The sequence below is a fragment of the Macrobrachium nipponense genome, chromosome 44 (assembly GCF_015104395.2).
Source record: "Macrobrachium nipponense isolate FS-2020 chromosome 44, ASM1510439v2, whole genome shotgun sequence".
In the NCBI taxonomy this organism is placed as follows: domain Eukaryota; kingdom Metazoa; phylum Arthropoda; class Malacostraca; order Decapoda; family Palaemonidae; genus Macrobrachium; species Macrobrachium nipponense.
Genome location: NC_087221.1, coordinates 40,766,356 through 40,792,996, shown reverse-complemented (window position 1 = coordinate 40,792,996; position 26,641 = coordinate 40,766,356). Strand labels below are relative to the sequence as shown.

Here is a 26,641-nt window from a genome sequence, read left to right as displayed (position 1 = left end):
AAATAAGCATTTTGGGGCATTAATGAAACAATCCAAGTTTTTAAAGGAAAATTAGTTTTTTCATATACGTACACTTATTTACTTATATACTACTGTGTTATGTGAAATGTGGGGTAGATGAATGGTGCATACCCTTGGGCCCAGGTGGTACATGTATCAAAATACTACATAATTCTGTGATTGTAGAGACATTTGATACAGCAGATGTGGGTTTATATGACTGATGGGATTGTATGAAAAAATATCATAAACTTGTTAACAAGCATTGTCAAAAGTTAGTGCCCATATTTAGGAGCAAAGGCTGTAATAAAAATAAAAAGCAAAACAATTGTTGAATCTTCAGTATCTGAAATTGGATTACTTGTAATGCCACTTTACCGGGAGGGATTACAAACATTTAAAAATACTATAAGAGAAAAGAATACTAAAGCATTAATAGCAGGTGGTAAATGAGCCATTAGATAATATGTGCCAGTTAGTACTGTAAAAACTTGATTGGTTGTTAGTTACACCAGTGCTAAGGTGAAAATCTTGGGAAAATGTTTCTATCACATCCCAAATGAACAACACTGGTAAAGATGACACTTAATTTAATGAAGGAAAATCCTGTGGAAGTTATATGGAGACCAAATATTTATCAACATTCATTTCTTTTACTCCAGTCTTATATTTCCTTGCTACTATAAAAGAATGAATGAAAAAGTTTAAAGAAATGGATAGAGAGAGAGAGAGAGATAGAGAGAGAGATTATATACAAAGTAATATTAAATAAATACAATGTTACAATAACAACAAAACCTCATAATTGTCATGCTTGCCTCCCCCCACCCCCAAAACCATCACAAATGAGAATCAGAGGGGGGAAGAAATCCCTGTTCCCATCTACTGTGCAGTTAAGTTAGACCACCCAGTGACACTCGGGAAAGAATTGGTAAGAAGTAAAAGCATGGAAATGGACAAAAAAAATATAAGAAATGAGAAGAGGCAATGAAAAAAAGTGAACAGAAAGATTGTGATTTATTGTATTTCTTGTCATGTGGATTTGGTTTGGCTCTTTGTCCTCTTGCTACAATCATTCAAACAGACTTTTCCTTTGAACTTTGCTAAGGTAAGTATGTGTAGTAATTGAGATTACAATAATTGTGTTTTATGGTATACAACTTTTCCAATTATCATGAGTTTGAAATGAGTGTTAAAATTCTCTTGCTTGTGTATCATCTGTATTATAATTTTTTGTGCTAGTTCTCTTATTTGTAAAAACATATCTTTTCTTGAAATGTACAAAGTAAGCGTGTATATTAAATAGAATGTATAATTTTTTATGCATTTGGGTGGTTTTCCAAGTAAAATAGAAGTATACAAAAATTTTCTCTCACATACATCTGAAAATTGACAAATTTTTTAATCAATTTGTATTTTTCATAACTAACAAACCTTTGGTCTTAACATTAGGGTCAATCCTCTAGCACCAGCTAGAAAACCGGTAAAATTAAATAAAAAAATATGTATTACCAATACATTCACTGCGTGGTATAATCTGTGAAAAGGAACTGCACGTATTGTATTTTATTATATTATCCGATTTATATGGTTATGTACAGAAATAACAGCATGATCTACTTACAGTGGACTAAAAACTAAAATTAAAGGGATTTTCAACCATTTTAATGAATACATAGGGGCCTTAAATTTGGGGTAGCCCTGCAGGTGAGGCACGGCTCTCCAGTATTAACTTGGGTACTTATGACACAAGGAGAGGCACAGAGCATTATCAAGATTGACTTAAGATTTGTTAGTTTCTCTTTTAAATCACCTTTGAACTTTACATGCTGAATGCAGTAAAGTGTATAGAGTTTAGCTAAATTACTATTCTTTTCCTTTGTTGTATTAATGCAGATTCTAAGATGCAATTTCTGAAAACGATATTTTTTACAATTTTTTATTATATTATTAAGAGACAAAATCAGTCCTGTCAGAATGGGTTAATTTAAATATTCAGAAGTAGGTAAAAGAAAATTAAGCTCTTTTTGTGAACCTAAGTGAAAAATCACATAGGACTGATTGATCCCATAGTAAAATAAGAATGCAAAAAAGTATTTTTCCAGAAATCTTAGAATCTGCTTTAATACAAATAACAAAATAAAGTAATATTGACCTCATTCTGCACAAGATGATTGTGGGAGATTTAAGAAAAACTAAAGAATCTCTGTAATACGTGTAAATGGCTTATGCCTTAATAACTAATTGGCATAAGACAACTGAGTATGGTTCCGTAAATAATCCAGAACTGTTAATGAAGGAAACATACTCTTGTCTGTCAAAGAATGTAAGCAGCATATTCCAGAATTGTGTAGTTTTTCAAACCACAGTAATTATGTAAACCACTTCAACTGCAATTTCATTAGTAGCACTGAATAACCCACAGTCTTGCAAAGCATTATAATACCAATTAGTTTCTGTAAATATTGACAATTGAAATATAGTAATCAGTGCAGAGTATTCCATTTCAGTAGCCATACAGTATGTAGAGAGTAAAGTGCTAAATAAATACTAACACCAGCATGAGGCATTATTGAATGGTCACTTTCTAGTAAGGCTCTAGTTCTGTTTTTTCAGTGTAAGTAAATCAAATTACTGTACAGGTTTTGATGATGTTTTATCTTTTGAAGTGTTGTCAGATTCTGGTAATCATGCATTGCGTTAAGTATCTTTTGCTATTTGGTGATATTTAGAGTTAGATATTTATGCATTATCTTATTTTATTTTATTTTATTTTTCAGAATATTTCAAGAATGGTCATACCCTGTATCTGAATTCAGGTCTCAGTTCATCAAGGAACCATTATGGACAAAGGGTCATTACTCGTGAAGCTGATCTTGTAACAGCACATGAATTTGGACACAACTGGGGATCAGAGCATGACCCCGATCGTCCAGAATGTAGTCCAAGTGCCAGCCAAGGAGGTTCTTACCTTATGTATACATATTCAGTATCTGGATATGACATCAATAACAAAGTGAGTATTATTTTTATGATCATATAGATAATACATTCAACACTGATGTGTTTACATCATATTTTAAATTTTTGGGCTCAGATGTGCATTGGGTTCTTTCTGCCTTCTCTCTTGTGTTTATATGATATAACGTCTCATAATTTCATAGTTATACAGTAAGCGCTGAATGGCCTTTGCTGCCCCAGTGCTTGGTGTTACACCTAAACTTTATAAAACCAACCAACCAACCAACCTTCTCTCTTGTGAACTTCTCATCTTCTAGGTCTATATCTGTGCCCTTTCTTGCCTTCCTTCAGATTGTCATCCTTTTAATTCCATTATTATTGTTTTTTTGATTAATGGCTCTTCGATTTTCATTATATTCTCCATTAGTTCCGTATGGTCCTGGCCTGAAATGGTGTGATAATAATTAGAATCAGTCTTGTTTTCCCTCCCCAGAATAATGTATATTTCGGCAGCTTTTTCATACATAATCTTCCCACTGCACTAAACTCAGGAATGTAAGTACTTTGTAGCATACCTCTTAAGAATGTATTCACTTCTCTTTTCTTCTTAAGTGCCAGTTTCCCCTATAGAGATGAATAGACCTTAAGTGCATGCCATAGATTTTATTCTACCAATTGAATAATGTATTTTCTGGGCTTGACCTGTGTCGGCCTGTGAAATGGTTCATTTGATACTATTTCTGAAGAATAAATATTGCTATTCATCCTAGAGAAAAAAGAAACAATATAATGCCAAGATAAATGGCTCGCTCACTTCTTATAGAAGTGTCGGTATAGTAAGGAGCGAGTGGAATCACTACCAGAGGTCCCTTGCCATTTAGCTTCTTCCTTCGACAAAACCCCGAACTACGGAGGAGCCGTGCTACAGCTCCCGGTCTACTACTACCGTGAGCGCCTCCGACGCCTGAGACGTCATTCCTTTCGATAGCGCGCGTTACACCAAACGTTAAAATTTTTTCGGTGCTGTGTTTCGCTCTATTTGGATTTATTTTCAAGATGTCTTCAACTTCTGCTTCTAAGTTAAGTACTGTTTGGGGTTACTGATCTCATTTTATGATGATCTTCGTGTTTTATACATATTCGGAGCCTTATCGGCCGGTATGCCCCTCGACCGCATGGCGGTACGGGTTATCTCTTTCGGTCTTCCATACCGTTAGAGATTTCCCTTTTTCTCAGTACTTTAGATATGGTTACTTATACATAGTCTCTATATCTTTATGCAGTTAGTTTTTTAGTTAGGCCTCCACGGGGCACGCTCCGACCGCATGTTTCGGACCTTAGTCTAGCTACGCCTTACATTGTTAGGAGTTTTATCAGTCACGATTGAGAGTCATATCATCTTAATTATTCTGATGTTCTCTCTTTCCTTCTCTAGTTCCTGATTACCTTTAATAATATTATAGGTACTAGGTTGGCTAACATACACCATGCTTCGGTATGGCGATTAGCTTCCCTGTTATCATTTATTTACCGTTAAGTTAGGCTTTCATACCCCAATTGTCGATTGGTGATTAGCCTGCCCCCGTTTTCTTGAACTAGAGGTTAAATTAGGCTAACATACCCCTTTCTTCGGATCGGCGATTAACCTAATTTTCTGTTTGCTCAGCTTCGTGTTCCCCGTGTTAGTCTAGCTTTAAGATATCGCTTTAATTTTATTTGATTGATTATTATAAATAATCCTATTTATATCAGTGATATTGATGTTGTTCTGACGGTTCTTCCCCACCTCGTATCTTTCACCTGGCTGGGAAGACCACCGGTTGATCACGGTGAGCCACCCGGTTACGGGGTCCCCCTCCCGTCCCCCCATTCCCCCCCTCCATACATTGCCATCCACGTCGATGGGTGATGACTCGTTTCTCACAGCTAGCGTCCGAGTCTGCATGAGAGGGGGTGACTCACGGGACTGGTGGGGATCTCCCCTCCCCTACTGGTACTCTCACTCGTCACGTGCCTCGGGGGCTCGTGGGACCTTCCTCCCCCCTTCTTCTCCGTCCTTAACTGGCCGCTCAGGGGGAGGGCTCCCCTACCCCACATTCTTCCCTACTCTTTCCCCCTCAGTTCAGTCCGGCAGGTGTCTATCCGCCGCTACCGAACATAGAGAGGGGGGGAGGGAACCACTGGGTTTCCTATCCACTTAGGATAGTTCACACGAGCACTTACTGATATAAGGGGTTTTTATTTTGTTTTATTTTGTGTTATTTAATGTTTAGAATCTTTTTTGCGTTACTCCGGGGGGTTTTTTATTTCCGCCTCTGTACTATCCCTTGCTTCGTTTAGAAGTTTGACATTGCTCACTCATAGGTTAATTACTCCGGGCCATACGGAGAACTCCGGGCCATACGGAGAACTCCGGGCCCTATCGGTCTATTTTAGTCATATGACAAGTGAGCTTAGGCGGAGGCAGAGACTTTCTTCCCCCCTCGTAACTTTTCTACGTAATATTCATACGTAGATCTCTATCCGTCGGTCCTACTCCGGCACCCACGGATAGTTTGCATATTATTCCACCGGAGGTTGTCATTGGTACTCATGTATCCTTTGACTTACAGATGTGGTGCCAGGAGATTGGGTGCAGTGCCATCCTCCAAGACCCGTGCGGCCATATAGTATGCCGTTCTCATGCAGGATGTGCAGTGAAAGTGGAGGATTTTATCATTTGGCATCATGAAGCTTGCCAACCTTGCTACTTGCTAGTAGGAGATGCCTCACTAGTAGTAAGTTTCTTAGCACTTTCTTCATTCATTCGTCACCTGGAATACTTGTTGTTTTATTATACCTTTCACATATGAGACACATATTCATATAATCTCAACACAACAGACATTCCTCCCCTATCCTCTCCCTAACTCTAGACACCTTTTTACAGGGTTTCTGATGAGAAAAGAAGAAAGCTTTGTCGACTCTCAAAGCTTGGGTAGGGGGTTTTGGCCGGAATTCTAAGGGCCGCCCCTACATTCTTACCCAGGATATGGCGGACCTAATATTCCCAGGAGCCAAGAAAGGATCAGTGGTGGACCCGATAGCGGCCGCCCCTTTGCTGGCCGACCTTCAAGTCATGATCTCCCTACAGGAGGGGGATTTCCCAGAGGACGTTGCAGAAGACGTTGCGGCAATGAACCTCGACGTTGAACCCATGGCTATTGACTCCATGGGTACAGGTAAGGGTGTAGTAGGGGCAGCTTCTGTGGGTTCTCAGGGCCCTTTCCTGAATTCCCTTTCTCCATCACCTTCTACTGATCCTTCTACTTCCACTTCTTTCCGGGGCTTCACTGAAGAGCAGCGGTCTGTCCGTCCTAAGGCTACTTCAGTGATCCCCAAGGCTAAGATGACCTAGGAGAAACTTAAAAAGTCTCTCCCCAAGAAATCGGTCATCCTGACAGACACATAACTCCGGCTCACTACCCCGGATCAGTTAGGTCAAGGGAGGCCTCTTCCTCTGCGTCGAGGTCCCCCAAACAAATAGAGTCACGTAAGGATCGGGCTCAAGTCCCTCTTTTTGATCCCGAATCCTTTTCGGCTAACATTCTGGAGCAGGTGGGAGTGATCGTAGGGTCCTTGGTTGACAACAAGGTCGGCTCGGTGCTCTCCCAGCTCTCCAGTTCTGTTACGTCTTCCGGCCAGTCGATCCAATCGCTGGCGGAACGGCTGGCCGCTCAGGAGAATGCCATCGCCGGGATCCAAACCTCGATTGCGGCAGGTTCCCCTCTATCTGTGCCACCTTCTCCTCTTCCAATGCCAGATTCCAGCCAACTGCCGGAATTCAAGGAGGCCAACCCTTGGAGGATCGCTTGTCGTATGCCCCGTTTGTCAACGGAATGTTGACAATCGAAGGCATAGGAACTCGAAGGCGTGAGGACTTCGAGTTCCACCCCAGAGACCTTCAACCACCATTCATTGGCTACGTCCGACTAACGGAAGCAGCGATGATGAGAGAGGACAAGGTTCCCAAGGAAACAGTGATCCTTCCGACGGGAACAGGCACAGCAGACTCTAATGAGAAGTCTGGAAGAATGGGGGTGTGAAAACACCCGCATCACAGCCTTTAGGAGTCCTTTCACCATTTTTACTCCGGTGGAAGGGACTCCGCTACCACTGACCCTTAAGGTAGTGGAAGCAACCTTTCAGGCCGCCCTGAAAGACGAGCCCCTGCCATCAACTACCGAGAGACGGAACCCACCTCTCTCTTAGTCCCAGGCTCCGAGACGTACTTCGAGGGGCAGTTCTACTTTCTCAGTAGGAAAACTAAAGGCGGACTGTGCCACCTCTCTCTTTAGTGAGAGACTCCCCAGGTTGTCGGACTCTCTCATCCAGATGGAGTACGACGCCCGGACTAGGCTCGCGAGATCCCTTTCCTCCATGACTATGGCGGAGATGACGGCTCTTGTATACCAACAAGAGCCGTTATTTAAAGTTTTGGCTAAAGGTCTGCTGCACACCATGCAGTGTGACCTTTACGACTTCCTCATAGCCAGGAGAAATTGTAGGAAGCACGTTCTGGCGGAAGCTACTATCCGCCATGAACCGAATAAACTGATTGCTTCCTCAATTTGGGGAACGGACCTCTTTCCAGCACCAGTAGTAGCAGAAGTCCTTCATGAGGCTTCTAAGGTTAACCAGTGCCTCAAAGTCAGGTGGGGACTGGTAGCAAAGTGGAGGCAGGAATCTTCTGGTCCTAACCCAAGGAACAAGAAGAAACCAAGGAAGTTCTCTCCCTTCCAGCCTTCTCAACAAACGTTGGTTCAGGCAGTCCCAGCATCACAAGGGCAACCATCGTCGAAGGGTCAACAACAATACCTTGTTCTGACCCCTCAGTCCCAGCAATCTCAACCCTCCACTTCCTTTGCTGTCTCGCCAGCCTACAATTCCAACTATGAAAGCCAGAACTTTCAGGCTTTCAATAGGTTTGCGAGAGGCAGCAGAGCAAGAGGTGCCTCTCGATTCAGAGGATCCGGCAGGGCTGCTAACAGGGGAAGAGGTTTCCGAATAAACTGATTGCTTCCTCAATTTGGGGAACGGACCTCTTTCCAGCACCAGTAGTAGCAGAAGTCCTTCATGAGGCTTCTAAGGTTAACCAGTGCCTCAAAGTCAGGTGGGGACTGGTAGCAAAGCGGAGGCAGGAATCTTCTGGTCCTAACCCAAGGAACAAGAAGAAACCAAGGAAGTTCTCTCCCTTCCAGCCTTCTCAACAAACGTTGGTTCAGGCAGTCCCAGCATCACAAGGGCAACCATCGTCGAAGGGTCAACAACAATACCTTGTTCTGACCCCTCAGTCCCAGCAATCTCAACCCTCCACTTCCTTTGCTGTCTCGCCAGCCTACAATTCCAACTATGAAAGCCAGAACTTTCAGGCTTTCAATAGGTTTGCGAGAGGCAGCAGAGCAAGAGGTGCCTCTCGATTCAGAGGATCCGGCAGGGCTGCTAACAGGGGAAGAGGTTTCTGAGGAGCAAGAGGTGGCCGCCCCTCGGCAAACCAGCAGTGAGAATCCCAAGGTAGGAGGGAGGCTGTACCTCTTCCGCCAGCGGTGGGGGTTCAGCCCTTGGGCTCAAAGTATAGTAACAAAGGGACTAGGTTGGAGTTGGCTAGAGGGCCCTCCTCCAACCAACAGATTCTATCAAGCACCAACAACGGAATTGGTAGAGTATACCGAAGACCTCCTTCTCAAAGGAGTAGTCTCAAGAGTCAACAGTTTAAAATTTCAAGGACGCTTGTTCAGCGTGCCAAAGAAAGACTCGGTAAACCGAAGAATCATCTTAGACTTGTCCCATCTGAACTTATTCATTCATTGCGACAAGTTCAGGATGCTGACCGTTTCGCAGGTACGGACCTTACTTCCCCGTGGGGGCCGTCAACCTCTATAGATCTTACAGATGCCTACTATCATGTTCCCATAGCCAGACACTTCCGTCCATTCCTAGGCTTCAAACTAGGCAACAGATCCTACTCCTTCAAGGTAATGCCATTCGGGCTCAACATAGCCCCCAGGATCTTCACCAAATTGGCGGAAGCAGTAGTGCAAGAGCTAAGGAAACAGGGAATAATGTTAGTGGCTTATCTGGACGATTGGCTTATTTGGGCAAAGAACCCAAAGAATGCAAAGAAGCAACGGTCAGAGTGATCAAATCCTGGAACATTTAGGTTTTCAAATAAACAAAAACCAAGTCCAGACTAACCCCGGAATCTCGATTCCAGTGGTTAGGCCTTCAGTGGGACTTACAATCGCGCACACTATCAATTCCGTCGTTGAAAAGGAAAGAAATTGCAAGAGCTACAAAACAATTTCTCAAACGACAACAAACATCCAGGAGGTGCCAGGAGAGGATCCTGGGCTCACTCCAGTTTGCATCAGTCACAGACGTTCTGCTCAGAGCCAAACTCAAAGATATAAACAGAGTATGGCGCTCAAGAGCGAATTGCAGATCACGGGACAAACTAGCCTCTATCCCAGCGATCTTACGGAAACGTCTCCGCCCCTGGACGGAGACAAAGAACCTTTCAAAAGCAATTCCTCTACAGTTCCCCCTCCATCATTAGTGATCCACACAGACGCCTCACTAACAGGGTGGGGGGGAGGATACTCCCAGTACGAAAAAGTTCAAGGAACTTGGTCATTAACATTCCGCCAGCTACATATCAATGTACTGGAGGCCATGGCAGTATTCCTCACACTGAAACGACTCCGTCCGCCCAAGAACTCTCATTTCAAATTAGTTCTGGACAGTGCAGTAGTAGTACACTGCATCAACAGGGGCGGATCCAAGTCAAGCCACTTGAACCATGTCATGATAGCCATCTTTTCTCTGGCATGCAAAAACAAATGGCACCTGTCAGCCACTCACCTGGCAGGAGTCAAGAACGTAGTAGCAGACGCTCTATCGCGCTCTGCTCCGTTGGAATCGGAGTGGACACTGGACAGGAGTTCATTCAATTGGATCAGTCTACAAGTCCCCGGACTCCAAGTAGACCTCTTCGCCACGGAGTCAAACCACAAACTCCCTTGTTACGTGGCACCCAACCCTCGATCCTCTAGCATACGCTACGGATGCAATGATCCTCGATTGGAACGAATGGAAGAATATTTACCTCTTCCTCCGTGAACCTTCTCATGAAAGTTTTAGACAAACTCAGGACATTCAAAGGCCAAGTAGCTCTAGTAGCTCCCAACTGGCCCAAGAGCAATTGGTTCCCTCTACTCCTAGAGTTGAGACTCCGACCACTACGGATTCCCAACCAAACTAACCCAGTTAGTGCAAACTCAGACTGTGTCCGCTTCCTCAAGAATTCAGAAAAACCCTAACTTTATGGATTTTCTGAAATTCGCAGCCATGAGGAATGCAGAAATTGATCCCCAGAATATCTCATTCTTGGAATCAGATAAAAGAGAATCTACTCTCCGACAATATGATTCATCTGTCAAGAAACTAGCAGAGTTCCTTAAGTTGTCAAATTCTCAAGTCATGACAACCGAACCGAGTCCATAACTTTCTTCAGATCATTGTTTGAGAAAGGCTTAGCAGCAAGCACTATCACTATGACCAAATCAGCTCTTAAAAAAGATCTTCCAATTTGGTTTTAGCATAGACCTTACGGATTCGTACTTTACGTCCATACCAAAAGCTTGTGCTAGATTAAGACCATCAACGAGACCTAACTCAGTCTCTTGGTTCTTAAATGATGTCCTCAAACTGGCCTCGGACATTAACAATGACTCTTGCAATTATATATCCCTCCTGAGGAAAACCCTATTCTTATTAAGTTTAGCCTCCGGAGCTAGAATATCAGAACTGTCAGCTTTATCAAGGGAACCAGGCCACATTGAGTTCCTCCCCTCAGGGGAAGTCCTCTTATCCCCAGATCGCCATTTTCTAGCCAAAAATGAAGACCCACAGGACAGATGGTCTTCGTGGAAAATCCTACCACTACCTCAAGACATTTCCCTTTGTCCTGTCAACTCATTAAGAGCCTACCTAAGCAGAACAACTATGAAATTTTCAGGCCCATTGTTCATTAGGAAGGGAGGTGGTACATTATCCCTAAAAGGGATCAGGCAACAAATTTTATACTTCATTAAACAGGCCAATCCAGAGTCCTTTCCTCGGGCCCACGATGTTAGGGCGGTGGCCACATCTATTAATTATTCCAACACATGAATTTTGACGATCTTAAGAAGTATACAGGCTGGAAATCTCCGACAGTTTTCAAACGGCACTACCTAAAACCCTTAGAAGCCCTCAAATTTCCAACAGTGGCAGCTGGAAACACAGTTTCTCCTGATTCTTAATTTTTACTATAACTTCTTGTAGCCTTCCCTTCTACCTGCCCCATTGCACCCTTACTTAGTTTAGTCGCCTCCATGTATTGGGTTACCTTGAGTTTGCTTTTGTTCATCATTCTAATCGGATTCAGTTCCATTCTTTTGTATATATCAACTTATATCTTGTCTTTGCCTAACTTGTATTGTTATTGTTTGTTGTTAGGCTAACTAATTTTAAGTGATAACCCCGTGTTTTAGGGCTTATACTTCCCTTAGGGTAAGACTGTAATTTTAGTTGATTATTATACTATTAACCTTACAAGTGTTTAACTTTACCTTCTTAATTTATCTGTACTGTTCCTCAAGCTTGGTGTTTGGCATTCTCTGGTACTATTTCACAGGCCGACACAGGTCAAGCCCAGAAAAGGGATTTTGACGAAGGAAAAATCTATTTCTGGGCAACGACCTGTGTCGCCCTGTGAAACCCCACCCTGTAGTTAGATTATCCTCACCCAGCTTACCCCAAGCTTGGAGGCTATCTTCAGGAATGACGTCTCAGGCGTCGGAGGCGCTCACGGTAGTAGTAGACCGGGAGCTGTAGCACGGCTCCTCCGTAGTTCAGGGTTTTGTCGAAGGAAGAAGCTAAATGGCAAGGGACCTCTGGTAGTGATTCCACTCGCTCCTTACTATACCGACACTTCTATAAGAAGTGAGCGAGCCATTTATCTTGGCATTATATTGTTTCTTTTTTCTCTAGGATGAATAGCAATATTTATTCTTCAGAAATAGTATCAAAGGAACCATTTCACAGGGCGACACAGGTCGTTGCCCAGAAATAGATTTTTCCTTCGTCAAAATCCCTTTATTAGTAGGGTGCCAGTCTATTTTCACATTATCGAGGTGACATCATAAAGAATGCAAAAAAGCTAAAGGTAATATTATAAGAATATTAGATAAGTGAAACGTACCAAATACTCGAGTCTAGACAGTGAAACAGTGATAAAGCCATGTAAACAGGAAGTAGCATCAGTGTTAGGCTAGCCCAGAAAATTATTCATGAAAAAATATCCATGGGTAGAAAGCAAGAAAAAAATTGATGACATCTTCACTTTTAAGTTAAATATTTTTACTCTGTCTATTTTCTCTCTCTCTCCATCTGCTGAGCATATAGAAATGCTATTTAGCAATACCATTATGTAAATTTAATACTGTATTTTCTATTTTTCTCAATATTTTGATTGATTCATATTTGTATTTTTTGCCTTTCAGAGATTTTCCCCATGCAGTCTGAGAGCGATTCGTGCAGTTTTACTTGCCAAATCCTCTAGATGTTTTACTGAGCCAGAGGAGTCTTATTGTGGAAACCAGAGAGTGGAAGGTCAGGAAGAATGTGATGCTGGTCTTGTAGGGCAGGATGATATTGATGTTTGTTGTGATAAACACTGCAAACTGAGACCCAGAGCTAATTGTAGTGACCGCAATTCTCCATGTTGCCTGAACTGCAATTTCATGAAAAAGGGCATAAGATGTAGAGAGCAGCAACCTGCAACTTGTGAGAACGAATCCAAATGTGAAGGTGAATCTGCCGAATGTCCAAAAGCAAAGCCCATGGAAGATGGTACTCCTTGCATTGAAAAAGGTCAATGTTATCAGGGAACTTGCCGACCTTATTGTGAAACTCAGAACATGCAGAGCTGCATGTGTGATACAAGTATGTTATTGTTTTAAATTTTTTGTTTTTTCTAAATATGTATATCTGCATCTGATTTTCAGTGTTGGGTAAATGCTAAAAGTTATTTTCATTATATTTTACATCAATGTTATTAAGTCAAATTACCTTTTTCCTCTGTACAATTTTAGTTTTAACATTCTTAGACACATGAAATTACACCTGTAGTGCCAACTGAAACTATGGAAACAAAGCAGGTTTTTTACAATTTTTTTTTTTTTCAGTTGAGGATGCTTGCAAGAGATGCTGCCGCAAAAATCTCAATGACACCTGTTTTCCTGTGATGCCCGTTGACATTCTCCCTGATGGGACTCCATGCATTCATGGTTTTTGCAACAAGGTAAGCTTCTTGTCAGAATTATGACATGTTAAAGTTTTTTCTATACTTGGTTAGCTTCTTTGTACTGAAACTGAACTTTATCCAGTCTTTCATTCTGACTGCAAACCTTCAGGTTAAGTAGCAAAATTTTATCCTTCTTGATTCCTTTTGTCCTTGTACAGTGTTTCATATTTGTGAAATGTGAGTAACTTACTAGTGTTTGGTATTTAATTCTGTAAGGATGCTTATAACTACAATTTAAAAGCATGTCGGTGTAATTGTAATTAATCCATTAGTTTACATTTAGTTTAGGTCTGGGATAATAATAGGCCAGTCACAATACCAGTGAGTCTTGGATATTGTGAAAAAATCATATAAGGGACACAAATGGCTCCTGATATGATTTTTGTTTCTTTTGTTGTGAGGCAAGTTGCGATTGAAAACACTGTACTTATTCAAGGTATACTGTGCCTGAATACACAGGATCTTGGTCAAAGTTTGTACAATTTGGCAATGAACCCTGCCAAAGTTTGAATGACCATTCCAACCATGGGAAGTCTAAAGGCATTAAGTTGACTTGTGTGAGATGAGAAGACTTCAGGGATATTTTGACTTGATGACATTAAAGCATAACAGGCCAGTAAATGTAGCCTCAAAAGGAAGTTAAACTTGCATCTTGTGGTGAAAGAACAGGGTACAGAAGACCATAAATACTTCTGCTACTTCTTAAACAAGAATAGGTACAATTTAGCTGTGAGACCTTTCCATGCCAGATTTTCAAGATCCAAATCAATGGAATATGGGTTTGAAATTAAACATTTTGATGAGACAGATTTATTTAGCATGATTAAAAACACAAAATTCTTATCTTGAAATAAATTTTAATATTCTTTAATCTGTTTTACTGTATTCTATAGTAATTTTGTTCAAGGCTTATTCCCAGCTGAAAGTTCTTGATATATTTATCTTGTCCTTTTTGGATATAATGAAGAGCATCAATGAAGTTTCATTTGGTTAAATGTAACATCGATATTACCATCAGAGGCTTCACCTGAATGGTTCTATGGTGTCTAGAAATTTGACAAATTTTATTTTGCTCTTGTGGAAGGTTCTATCCATTGCTTGAGTAATGCAGTTCCACCTTGATACATATTTTCTGTGCTAATGTTAAAGCTTGCACGATCACATCTGCCCAGCTCTCTCTTGCCTCTACTTTTTTCATCTCGGCTTTGCAGCAACTGCAGATAGAGAATTAGTGTATGTACTTGATAACTTCAGTTTCCATTTCTTCCAAAAATATGTTCATTTATTTTTTTATTTGAATCACTGCTCAGTTAATATACATTAGATGTTCTCTTGGACATCTAAACACTTAGGGACAGAGAAATGATTGAGGCCTTCCTGGGGTGCAAATATAATAGTATTCACAGTACAATGTCTGTCTGTTAAGGTCAATTATCCATAGGTTATCAAGCCTCCAGTAGCAAACAAAATGATTTACACAGCTAATTTTCATAAACATTGTCTGTAATTCTTATGACGGTAACTGAACCTTATGGCTTTAAAAGTACAGTGGTACCTCGAGATACGAAATTAATCCATTCCGAGGCGGCCTTCGTAACCTGAGCTTTTCGTATCTTGAACCGCATTTTACAAGTAAATTGCCTAATTCGTTCCAAGCCCTACAAAAAAAACCCAGTAAATTATATTTCCAGGCTTACAACACGTTCTAGGGTTACGACGCCGATCCGACGGAAGAAATATGACTCCAAAAAGGCAAAATACTGTACATACTTGAGTAATATTCAACTGCATGTAATGTTCAACCCCATTTTTTTGGTTTGTATGGTGTTTTTGCGTTGCATGGAACCAGTGGTTATTCAGCAACGGGACCAACGGCTTTGCGTGACTTCCGAACCACGTCGAAAGTGAACTTTCTATCACCAGAAATACACATCTCTCACTCTTCAGTGGAATGGCCGAGAATCGAACTCGCGACCACCGAGGTGGCAAGCAAACACCATATCAACCACGCCACTGAGGCGCACCTCAACCCCATTTGTACTGCATATATTAGGACTTTGGCATATGTCCCTTAGCAATAAGCTTAGCTTATGTTAGCAGTTGCTACTGTAGCCTAGTCTATAATTGACATCTAAACCTAAGAAGCTAAAAGCTTAGAATATCCCAATAAAATGTATATAAATAATCAGTATGTACTCATTTCAAATAATTATTTAACCATTAGCTATCATCATTAACTATAATACATACACAAACAAACAAAATAAGCTTCCAACCTTTTGTTTACATTCAGCACTACGAGTACCAAACGATTGCCAAGCGCTTTTACCTTGCACACAGTTTAGTAATCAATCATAAATTTTCATTATCTCTCTTCAACTACTGAAACTACCAAACAGTATAATAACCATTCATTTCTATTCTTTATTCTATCTTTACCTAATGGAGATACCGAGTTACTGACAGCTATAATGAAACATATGATATGAAAACAGAAGAAGAATTGAAAATATTTGTTGGCTTCGATGATAGCAGTCTGATTTATTTTATATTTTATGATATCTAAGTCACAATTTTTTTATTAAATGTATTGCATGTACTCATTTAAAATAATTATTAAGTAACCATTAACCCTTTACTGCCGACTGGACATATTTTACGTCGACATTTTTTGTCTCTCGGGTGCCGACTGGACGTATTTTACGTTGACATACAAAAGTTTTTTAAAAATTTGCGGAAAAATACTTTTAGGCCTACCAGCCGAAAACTCTTGAATCACGCGCCTTGGGGGATGCTGGGAGTTCACGGATCAAGGTGTTGTTTTGTTTACAATCGTTACGCAGGCGTGCAAGCGCGAATTTCTTTCTTGCCGCACTAAAAAGTATCTGTGACACATCTCGGAAATTATTTCGTCACTTTGACATAATTTTTGTACCATTTTAAATTAGCCGTCACATGGAGTATTATATATGAAAATGTGCGCATTTTTATGTAGAGTACAACAAAAAAAATACTCATGATTGTAGCTTTTATCGGTTTTGAGATATTTTCATATAAATAACGATAAGTGCCAAAATTTCAACCTTCGGTCAACTTTGACTCTACCGAAATGGTCGAAAAACGCAATTGTAAGCTAAAGCTCTTATATTTTAGTAATATTCAATCATTTATCTTAATTTTGCATTTAATTGGAAGTCTCTAGCACAATATTTCGATTTATGGTGAATTTATGAAAAAAATAACATTTTCTTTACGTCCGCGCGGTAACTCTTCCGAAAAAATCATACGTGCGATTGTGGTAATGTTTGCACCATTTTAAATTAGCCTTTATATAAAGTTTTATATATGAAAATGTGTGCAATTTCATGTAGAATACAACAAAAAATAATTGAAGGTTGTAGCTTTTCTCATTTTTGAAATATTTGCATATAAATCACGATAAATAGATAAAAAAACGTTCGGTCAACTTGACTCTACCGAAATGGTCGAAAAAACGCAATTGTAGCTAAACCTATACAGTCTAGTAATATTCAGTCATTTATCTTCATCTTGAAACAAATTCGAAGTCTCTAGCACAATATTTAGTTTTATGGTGAATTAAAAAAAAAAATTTCCTTTCTTCCGCGCGCAGATTCTCCGCCACAAATCTCCGAAATGCGTACGTCCCATTCTTGGAATATTTGCTCCATTTCATATTGCATTTCATAGAGTTTTATATATGAAAATGTGCGCAATTTCATGTAGAATAAAACGAAAAATATTTGAAGGTTGTAGCTTTTCTTATTTCCGAAACAATTGCATATAAAAAAATATATAAAAAATTCGACATTCGGTCAACTTTAACTCTTCAGATATGGTCAAAAACTGCATTTGTGAGCTAATACTCTTACAGTATAGTAATATTCAATAATTTTTCTTCATTTTGAAAGAAATTGGAAGTCTCTTGGACAATATTTAGATTTATGGTGAATTTTTGAAAAAAATATTTGTTTACGTCTGCGCGTTACGAATTCATGCATTATTTTGTGATAATATTTTCTCTGTGTTGCTTTTATCGTTTTACAATGTGTTATATACCAAAATGATTGCAATTTAGTGTACATTACAACGAAAAAAAAAGTAACTTGTTACCTTTAACCGTTTTGCGCACAGCGCGATTTGAATACAATTATATATGAAATTTCGTTTTTGCGCTATCATATATCGCATTATTTATATATGATAATGATAATTTTTTTCATTTCTGATGGTTGCATACTAAACTTCAGCCAATGACAAAAAAAGGAGCCAAAAATGAACTCTTAATCTTGAAAACTAAGCGCGCTGTGATTTTTTGAAAAAAATATTTTTTCCGCTTCCGCGCTCACTCTGAAACACCTCCGGCACACAGGAGACATTTTTTCTTTTACCGCTTCGGCGTTTAAGGGTTAACTATAATAATAATTTAAAAAAAAAAAACTTCCAACCTTTAGTTCAAGCACACTATACGAGTGGCGAACGATCGCCAAGCAACCACATTCACCTAGCTCACAGTACAGTATGCAATCATACATTTTCATTCTCTCTCTTCCACTACTAAAACTACCAAGCAGTATAATAACCATTCATTTCTATTCTTTGTTCTATCTTTACCTTATGTTTTGTTTATTAAATGTATTGCATGAATAAGTTTTTCAATTTACAGCATCCTTTTACCAATAGAATACATAGAGCACATGGGGTAGATGCTGACCAATAGGAGAGCAGGATCTTACAGCGGTGACTAGCATCAGGAACCAATGGGAGAGCGGGAGGATGGTGGTGAGTCTACTCAGTTAGCGGCACGCAAGTTTTGAAATTGTTCTCGGTGGTCCGGGCGAATCTCGGGACTTTACAGCAACAACCTTTTGTAACCTGAACTATTTTCGTATGTAGAGCCAAAAAAATCTTTGTATTTGCTTTCGTAACTTGGATTTTTCGTAAGTTGGGACTTTCTTATGTCGAGGTACATACCACTGTACCAATATAGTACTCTGAATTGAACAAGTAAAGTAAACTTTTACTCCTAATAAATGGCATTACTAGCTGTACTATAGCTATGTATACAAAGTTGCCATCTGTTACCTACAGATGAGGCTATTAAATAAATTTTGTAGATTCTTTACATGTACCTAACGCATGACTGGTGAGTGATAATTAGGATTTGACAATTTGGTTTTTCATTAATTTCTTTGATTTGTCTATGACCTGTAGTCTGTATTTGGATGACATCCAGTACAGATACAACTCCCTTAAGTGTAATTCTTTTGCATTTGTTTCTTACTTTTGAAACATCTTTATGCTATTTAGGTCTCATTTAAAACTCTTAATTCTTTACAGGGCAAGTGTGAAAAGACTGTTCAAGATGTTGTCGAACGTTTCTGGGACATCATTGAAGACATAAACATTAATACTGTGCTAATGTTTCTTCGTGACAATATTGTAGGTACTGTCATCATTATTTCTGTCATCATATGGGTACCAGCATCTTGCATATTTAGTTATGTTGACCGACGACGCCAAGATGAATATCACAAATATGTTCGCTGGTATTACAGTAATGAGTTGGTTCATCCTACTGACAGTGTTCGCATAATTGACAGTAAAAGAACGAGAGTTCATGAACCAGGTCGTTCACAAGAGATTACAAATCGCACTCATAATACAGGGGCTCGAGGTCTTGCCGTAAGAGATCCTCCAGAAGGAGCAGAAAGTCGACAGACATTAAATACTCCACAGTCCCCACCTGTTTCTCAGCATTATGCAAATGCCATGTAAAGTTATGTGTTTCTGTAAATTTTTCTACCTAGATTAGACATCTTTTCTATGGAAATGATGGATGTTTTATTTGTACATAAGACTTTAAAAAAAATGAGCACGAGGGAGATCTCAACACGTGTCTTTGGATGCAAAAGTAAGATATTAAACATTGGATACAAACAAAAATTTGCAGAGATTATTTCAGCAAGTGTCTTTGGATACATGAAATAATTAGAAAGTATTTTAAGATTATCATCAGTTAAAACACGTTTGTCCACTGGTACTGTAGTTATTTTTGAGAACTGGTTAGTGCGCACATTTTCATCCTCCCATTATAAATAATACCAGTATGTAAAAGAAGTGCATCAATATATTTATTAGCTGCCATGAATGGTATAGATACAGAATAGTGCCTAAAATATACATCACTTCATTGCTAGTATTCATTAGCTCTATGGGATGGTATGATGGTCAGAAATTTATCACCCAGACAGAAATCTGATGAAAGTTTCTTTTGGGGGAAGATAAGGAAGCTGTACAATTATGCATTTTATGTGCCAGTCATAAATTAAAGTGGTAGTCCCAAAAATAAACATTTAAAGATACATGTTAGTAACACTTTCTAGATTGTTTCAATGATGTAAAATTGAAGATGGCAGCTGATCTTATTCAGTTTTGTTTTCAGTATCACTCAAGTGTTTTTCAGTACTTGTTTTTCAGTATTCATGATACTTTTAGTGTTTATTAAGATAATCAAATGAATCTTGTGTATTTACATGTAGAATAATGGACTGTTCTTGTTCATAGTAACTTACTTTCATTGTTGTTATATGATATTTACTTTCATGCTGATTATTTCAAAAGGTAATAATAGGAGTTAGTAATATTTAATTGGTTTGTAATAAAGCATAATGGATTTTACATGCAAGATGTTAACAGTGTATACTGATATTACCCTTTTTGCTTGGTAATGGAAAGATTAATTCCCCCCTCACCTTAGTACTTTGTTTACCAAAGAATATGTATAGTATATGTTTATCGTTTGATGTGACGTTTTGTAATTCACTTTCTTTAGTTAGTGACAAGTATTTTGGACCTAGTAACAGCTTTCAATTTTTTTATATATATTTCCACATTACTTCTTGCTTACAATTAACCTTCTTTGTGCCACAAAGTAGTTTCTGGTGCTTGTCCCTCTTAAGCTCACCCACAAAAAATGGAAACATTAATAAAGTCCTCATAGATGAAGTCAACAGCCTTATCAAGCTGGAACCCAGGTTACTAACCAATATGCAAAACTGTACTTCATTCAGTTCAGTCATTTCTTGTATGGATGACTTTCTAAGAAAGCTGGATGATGATTTTTTTTATAGATAAATAAATTTGTGTCACTGGCTGGAAGCATGTCTTATTCATGAGAATAAATAATTGTAAATTCTTTGCCATCCCTTCTTTAGCTAAGACAACCTTTGGCAATACCAGTGTAGTACATCGATATGCACGTCTTACATCCATCACTGCGTGCTACGTACGCAGTTGTTGTACTGCATGGTGTAGTGTAGCTTTCTTGCAAGTAGTGGCAGCCAAAATTGAAGCCAAAAATATTTCTGCTGCTCTGACGCCTCTTCATAAATTACTTGATGCATGTACAGCAGAAATAACTTTACTGGCTATGCTGTAGGCAGCATTGCAACCTCTGTTGATAAATGCTCCTCCAATTGGGCAAGTAACTTGTGGAAGGTTGCCATTGTTTTGTTGGAATGATTACTCTGTGGAGCAACGACGTAACCCCCGCAAGTATACTTTGTCACAGATGGTGGTGGAGTTCTCCTGTGTGGTGTCTTCTCGTTCACTTATATATGCCACAATATCCACTGGTTATAGACATCTGTGGCATATTTTCGATGTAATCCATTCATCCACTGGAAAGAAATTTTCTGCACCTACTTTTTCATGAATTAATTTGCACAGTCTGTTGTGTACACTCGAGTATTTCTCCCCTTTATCCGTGGGAACAAATTTGCCTACGCTATACATACGCCGTCCTTCTTACCCCCAACAATTCTCTTTATAAAATTGGCTAATGTTTTCTTTTTCAAACAAACATGAAATTTTGCCTTTCCCAATTTTTTGCCGTTTTCCTCTGCCTTATTAGTTCATAATTGTCTACATAAAGCTTCACATACTCTTTGCTACCTACAGTATGTTCAAGTTTTTTGTATACATTCTTAAATTTTCTTCCCACCAACCAATTTTCTGCTTGTTTTTTTAATTTACCAATTCCACTGTCACAATAATACTGTTTTGTGGTAATGTTTACTTTTCTCATTATCCTTTTGGATATGGGGTCGACTTCCACACAGGTGGCCAAGGTTGAACGGTGTTAAACATCTTACAGGACTTTTGCTTGTTGTTTGCTCATGTGCAGTTTGATATTTGAAGAACCTGTTTGAAACAATATTTATTACTGACATTCATAGTAGACAATCTTCCCACCAAGTGATTTCAAAGTGCAAATTATAAGCCATGTTAATGACATTCTACACTAAACCAAATTAAATTGGGCTGTTGGCCTTTGCCAGAAGTCAACTTCTCCCAATATACATTACTACCACTGGCTATATTTATTTTAAATTATAATTTACACTAGTCCCACAAATTCCTGCACCTCATATACCACACTACACTAGGAATGAGACAGAGATCTGCTCACACATGAACAATAATACTGGCTTACTGCCAATTTCTTTCAAGAGGGATTGAGTCATCAGGGACACTTTCATGGAGTTATTTGAATAAACTGTTTAAAAATGATATACTACACAGGTTATAAATATGTTGTTAATGTTTTTAGACTTTATAATAACACTCATCTTTTGTTGTTACTAACTTATTAATTATTAAGTAGTCACCAGTACATATGTAACTGGAAGGCTGATGTACAAAGTTAATAGAAAAAAATGCTAATTTCAACTTTGTAAGATAAACATTTGCAAAAGACGTCAATCCAAGACCACTTATGTTGAAACTTTAACCAATTCTGTGGTTCTCTTGATGGTTGGACGTATAATATTCAGTGCTTAATATGACAAATGGATTTTGTTGTGCTTCTAGTATATTAAACAAAATGGTTCTTAAGTCTATGGACAATCTTGTATATTATTTTCACTGACTGTGTCCTATATATGTAGAAATTTAGTTTTCCACTCATATGACCTTCCACCCCCCCTGTTCTTCCAAATTATTTTGATTCCCTCCAATTGTATGCCATACAAAAAAATCCTGCAAACCTGACTAAATTTGTAGAATTAATGTTCTTGAATCATTTAGGTATTTACTTCCTCTAGTACAGAAACTCCTGCAGCTTTGTGACTTGGCATATATAAGTTTAAGCATTTTTAAACCACCCTAGGCTTTAATACAAATGATCCTTCCACTATCTTGAATGTAAGCCTATCTTTAATCACCTTAAAGTTTACAACACACTGCACTCTTAGGCCAAATAATGCCCTAAATGAGGGTCTTTTTAGGTTAATGGTAGGTGTGAGCAAAATAAGAGACCTTTACAGTAAAGATGAATGTTATTTACTATTTGCATGCACTATAATACCCATAAAAAACAATGATATTAAATGGTGTCTGAATATTTCTCATCTTATACACCTGGAAATTTAAGGAAGCCCTTATCTGTACAATACGTAGCACTTTCTGTGCCTTCACCTGAAGCAAATTTTACCAAGGTGATGCAGTGAATGACAATTCTCATAATTTACTTCAGTATTGGAATTTGTATGATCAAGAACTTCTTAAATACCTCTGTAAATAATAGAAAATTTAGATCTCTGCAAAAGAATCAAGTAAAGCTTGTGATAGTTTTCAATATATGATTATATTCATATGCACTTTTGTATAATTTCACTAGACTCGGGTACACAAGAGTGTAAAAGTCATTTTGTAGATATTTTATCTATTTGCTTAATGGTTGACTTAATAACTAATGATATTTAAAAGAAAATCTTTTATCAAATGATTATACAATGTATTAATTTATGAATGTTTAACACTTACTGAGGAGCAACATATTTTCAAAACAAAATATTTTTAAACTTCAACTGGTAATACATAAACTGAATTTATGTTGGTGATCAGAAAAGTTTCACATTCATGTACATAGGTACGTAGTACACAAAAATATAGGAAATCCATGTGTAAGTGACAGAAGTACTAATTTTTTAACCATGCTATAAAATTTTATAACTATCAAAAGATCTCGCATAATAAATTCTAGACAGTTATTTGGTTGAAAGAATGCAAATTACAAAGCATTTCTTTTAAAAAAAAATGTTGAAGTATTTACCTGATTATGATACTCAATACTGTAGATATATTTGTTAATCATTTATAACTGTATACATACATGGCTAAACATTTAATGTTGATTTAACCCTTTAAGTGTACATGTATAAAAATGTGATATATTTGTCTAATAAATAATTGAAAAAAATTTCTTTTTCTCTTTTGTATTATAACAGGAATTTGGTTTTTTTTTCTTTTAACGGTTAATATATATGTATATATAACACATATGAAATATAAAAAATCTAGTGCTCACAAGCTTTTGAGGAGTCATGGCATTTGTATATTCAAAGATATATCAAAGAGTTACTTGCCAAATCCATCCAATAAGGTTTGCATCCTTAAAAAAATTAATTTATAAGCTAATTAAATTTATCTTTGTATTACAAATCATTAGGGGAGAAGGATGCACAAAATAAATTTGAGAAAAAGGAAAGGTAGAAATGATAAAAAAAAGTCTTACATACAATACACAACACTACGTACTATAAGCACTATGCACAGTAGTCTCAATCTGGTTTTCATTCGACAGTGAAAACACTTTTCCATAGAAACCTGGAAGCAATATGGTGATACATGTGTTACAGGCATGAAAATTAATTTACTGTATTTGATAGAGCTCATGGTGAAGATATGAGTCCTAGTAAAAAAAAAAATATAATGAATAATTATGGGAAAAATGGGACTACAATTATTAGGAGTGCTAAATTCATAATAGGCCAGCAAACTTTTACCAACAATTTGAATTTTTCACTTTACCTGCAATCACCCTCTTTGCAATAGTTGTAGATTCTGTGAATGGCCAACATTTATCACTGCCATTGTGCAACAAATTTATCTGACTATTTTCCTTATGAGCTAGGAGTCACTAAGGGAAACCTCGATGATCTAATCATGTGCTGCTGCAGGACATAACCTGAAATGGAAAAGTGAAACTTACAGTAGTATTCTGTAAATGATATGCACATGGGAGTAACCTTGAAAATAAACAGAAAATATAAAGATGACTTTGATTAAATTTTCAATCCACACCTAAATACTAACCAACCAAAATTGTATGAATTATCCGGTTAGTAGCTAGATCAGTAAGACTTTCTTTTAAGACTCAGGGATAGCCAAAAGAATCAATTCTGGAATGATAACTTGTAATAAGAGAAAGGTGAAGGTAAAGTAGTAGTCTGACAGCTTATAAGAAGGAGACAAAAGGAAACAAACAAGTAAAAGGTAGAAAGTAATTATAGTTGGGGTCCAAGAAGTGACACTAAAAGAACCTTTAGCAGTCTGTTAATGCTTTATATACTGTCATGCAAAGCACATACAGTTCAACAAAGGACAGTTAAAGATATACGTATGCCAATTATATAAGGAATTGCTCTTGTGCACTATAGATGAAAAATTTAAAGGCTCAAGTATTTTGCCCGCCAGCTACCCTACAAAATATTCTATAAAATACATAATGGCTCTTATAAACAGGGCATAGTAGTATCAAAACCCCCAACCTTGTACATCCCAACCTTACTGAGGATTATTAAAACAGATGACAAAGCTATCATTGTGTATAGTTACTCCATATCATTTATCTCAACATATAACAACTCTGTACAGTAAACTGTTTGTCTCTCTGCAAAGCAATGTCCTACATAAGCATAGGCAAGAATCTTACATTCTCAAATTAACTGACAATATTCTTATATAAATAATACTGCAAAAACTCATGTCCTAAATAAAATGCTTGCATTGTCATAAACATCTGTCTTAAAAAAATATATATATATTTTCAAATTATTGTAAACACTTTTAGACATTTCACATTAACTGAACATTAGGATTAGATCCTGAACATGACTGCAATTGCACAACAGGCACCATAATCTCAAAAAATTCCTTAAGGCCACTGAGGACAAAATACCCCTCTAACATGACTGGTCCTCAGGACTCTTCAATTCAATTAAACATACAGTACAATAATCTTAAAAAAGCTCAAAGTTGTGAACTTTATTTAAGGGAGTCTTAAAAAAGTATGAGAAGCTTTTTTTTCTTTCTTTCTTTTTTAAACAACTCATTCATGCAGCCTGTCAACATTGCAATTATAACACATTTTACCGGGTTAATATACCTCATCTCAGCAATCTTTTTGGCGATATCAGTTACCGTCAATGATGTCACCTGAATACCTATATACTTATTTTTTTCTATAAAAGCAACGGCTTGGGGAGGTAAGGGGGCCTAATGTTCTGCCAACATATCACCATTACTCCACTGATGTAATTGTCTGACTATTAAGATGCTAATCAATGACATTATGTATCCTTAAATAACAACAATTACATGAGAGAGAGAGAGAGATACCATCCCTTACAAGTTACAAAGTGTGGGTTTATGCCACAAAAACTCACAGTAGAAATAGAAGCCCAATGTCTAGTTGTAAAAACATAATTTTTTTTTTACAAAACTAAATGCAGTAAAATGTGGCCCAACGGTCATTACAAGGTCACCTGACCAACTGAACAATGTACATGGCATTTTAACACTGTAGTATTACCCTTATAACACAAGAGCAGTTTCTGAAGAGGGTGTTTTTGTGCTTCCCCTTGTCACCTTAATTAGGACAAAAAATCAAATCAATTTTGAGGTAGCCACAACACTGAACCTCTCTTATATCCAACAATTATGGGGAACCCCATTGAAAAAGTGGAGTTTTAGGGTGGGGGAAATCAAAATTAAATATATACAGGATAATGTATTCTTATGTCCCCACGATACATCTGCAAGATCAAATTCTCATTATGATATCATACTTTCAAAATGACACAACGCACTAGATTATGTTACGAGAAGGTCGAAACGTTACGTGATACCAGCTATACCAACACCAATACCAGCCCTTAAACCTAAGACGACCCCGGCCCGAACTGGACTACGCCTACGGAATAATACCAGCACTGACGACGACCCCTGCTTGACCTGGACCTGATATATTGTTCTAATAAAAGATTCCTTCAGCATTTATAATTTTTGAAAATTCCCAATATGAATATTGGCCAGTTACTCAGAAACATCGCTGAGCCTGAGAAGCGAATTGTAAGGAAAATAGAAAAAACAATATATAAAATCAACTCGCTTAATTCTGCCATCCTTTATAACAGTATTATTATTATT

At 37.9% G+C, this 26,641-nt stretch overlaps 1 protein-coding gene and 1 long non-coding RNA gene across 2 annotated transcripts in view; one reads left to right on the top strand and one right to left on the bottom strand.

The window, feature by feature from the left end:
* LOC135204219 (ADAM 17-like protease) overlaps positions 1–23,612 on the top strand; it is a 62,277-nt gene extending 38,665 nt beyond the window's left edge. Inside the window, 4 exon segments of the mRNA XM_064234325.1 lie at positions 2,781–3,016; positions 12,546–12,987; positions 13,230–13,345; positions 18,707–23,612. Of these exon segments, the coding sequence (XP_064090395.1) occupies positions 2,781–3,016; positions 12,546–12,987; positions 13,230–13,345; positions 18,707–19,144 (1,232 nt within the window). The 3' untranslated portion in view covers positions 19,145–23,612.
* LOC135204221 (uncharacterized) overlaps positions 19,904–26,641 on the bottom strand; it is a 7,699-nt gene continuing 961 nt past the window's right edge. The window contains exons 2-3 of the long non-coding RNA XR_010312137.1: positions 24,242–24,398; positions 19,904–21,571 (exon numbers count right to left, since the gene is read on the bottom strand). This is a non-coding gene — a long non-coding RNA (uncharacterized LOC135204221). The remainder of the gene's footprint in view (positions 21,572–24,241; positions 24,399–26,641) is intronic.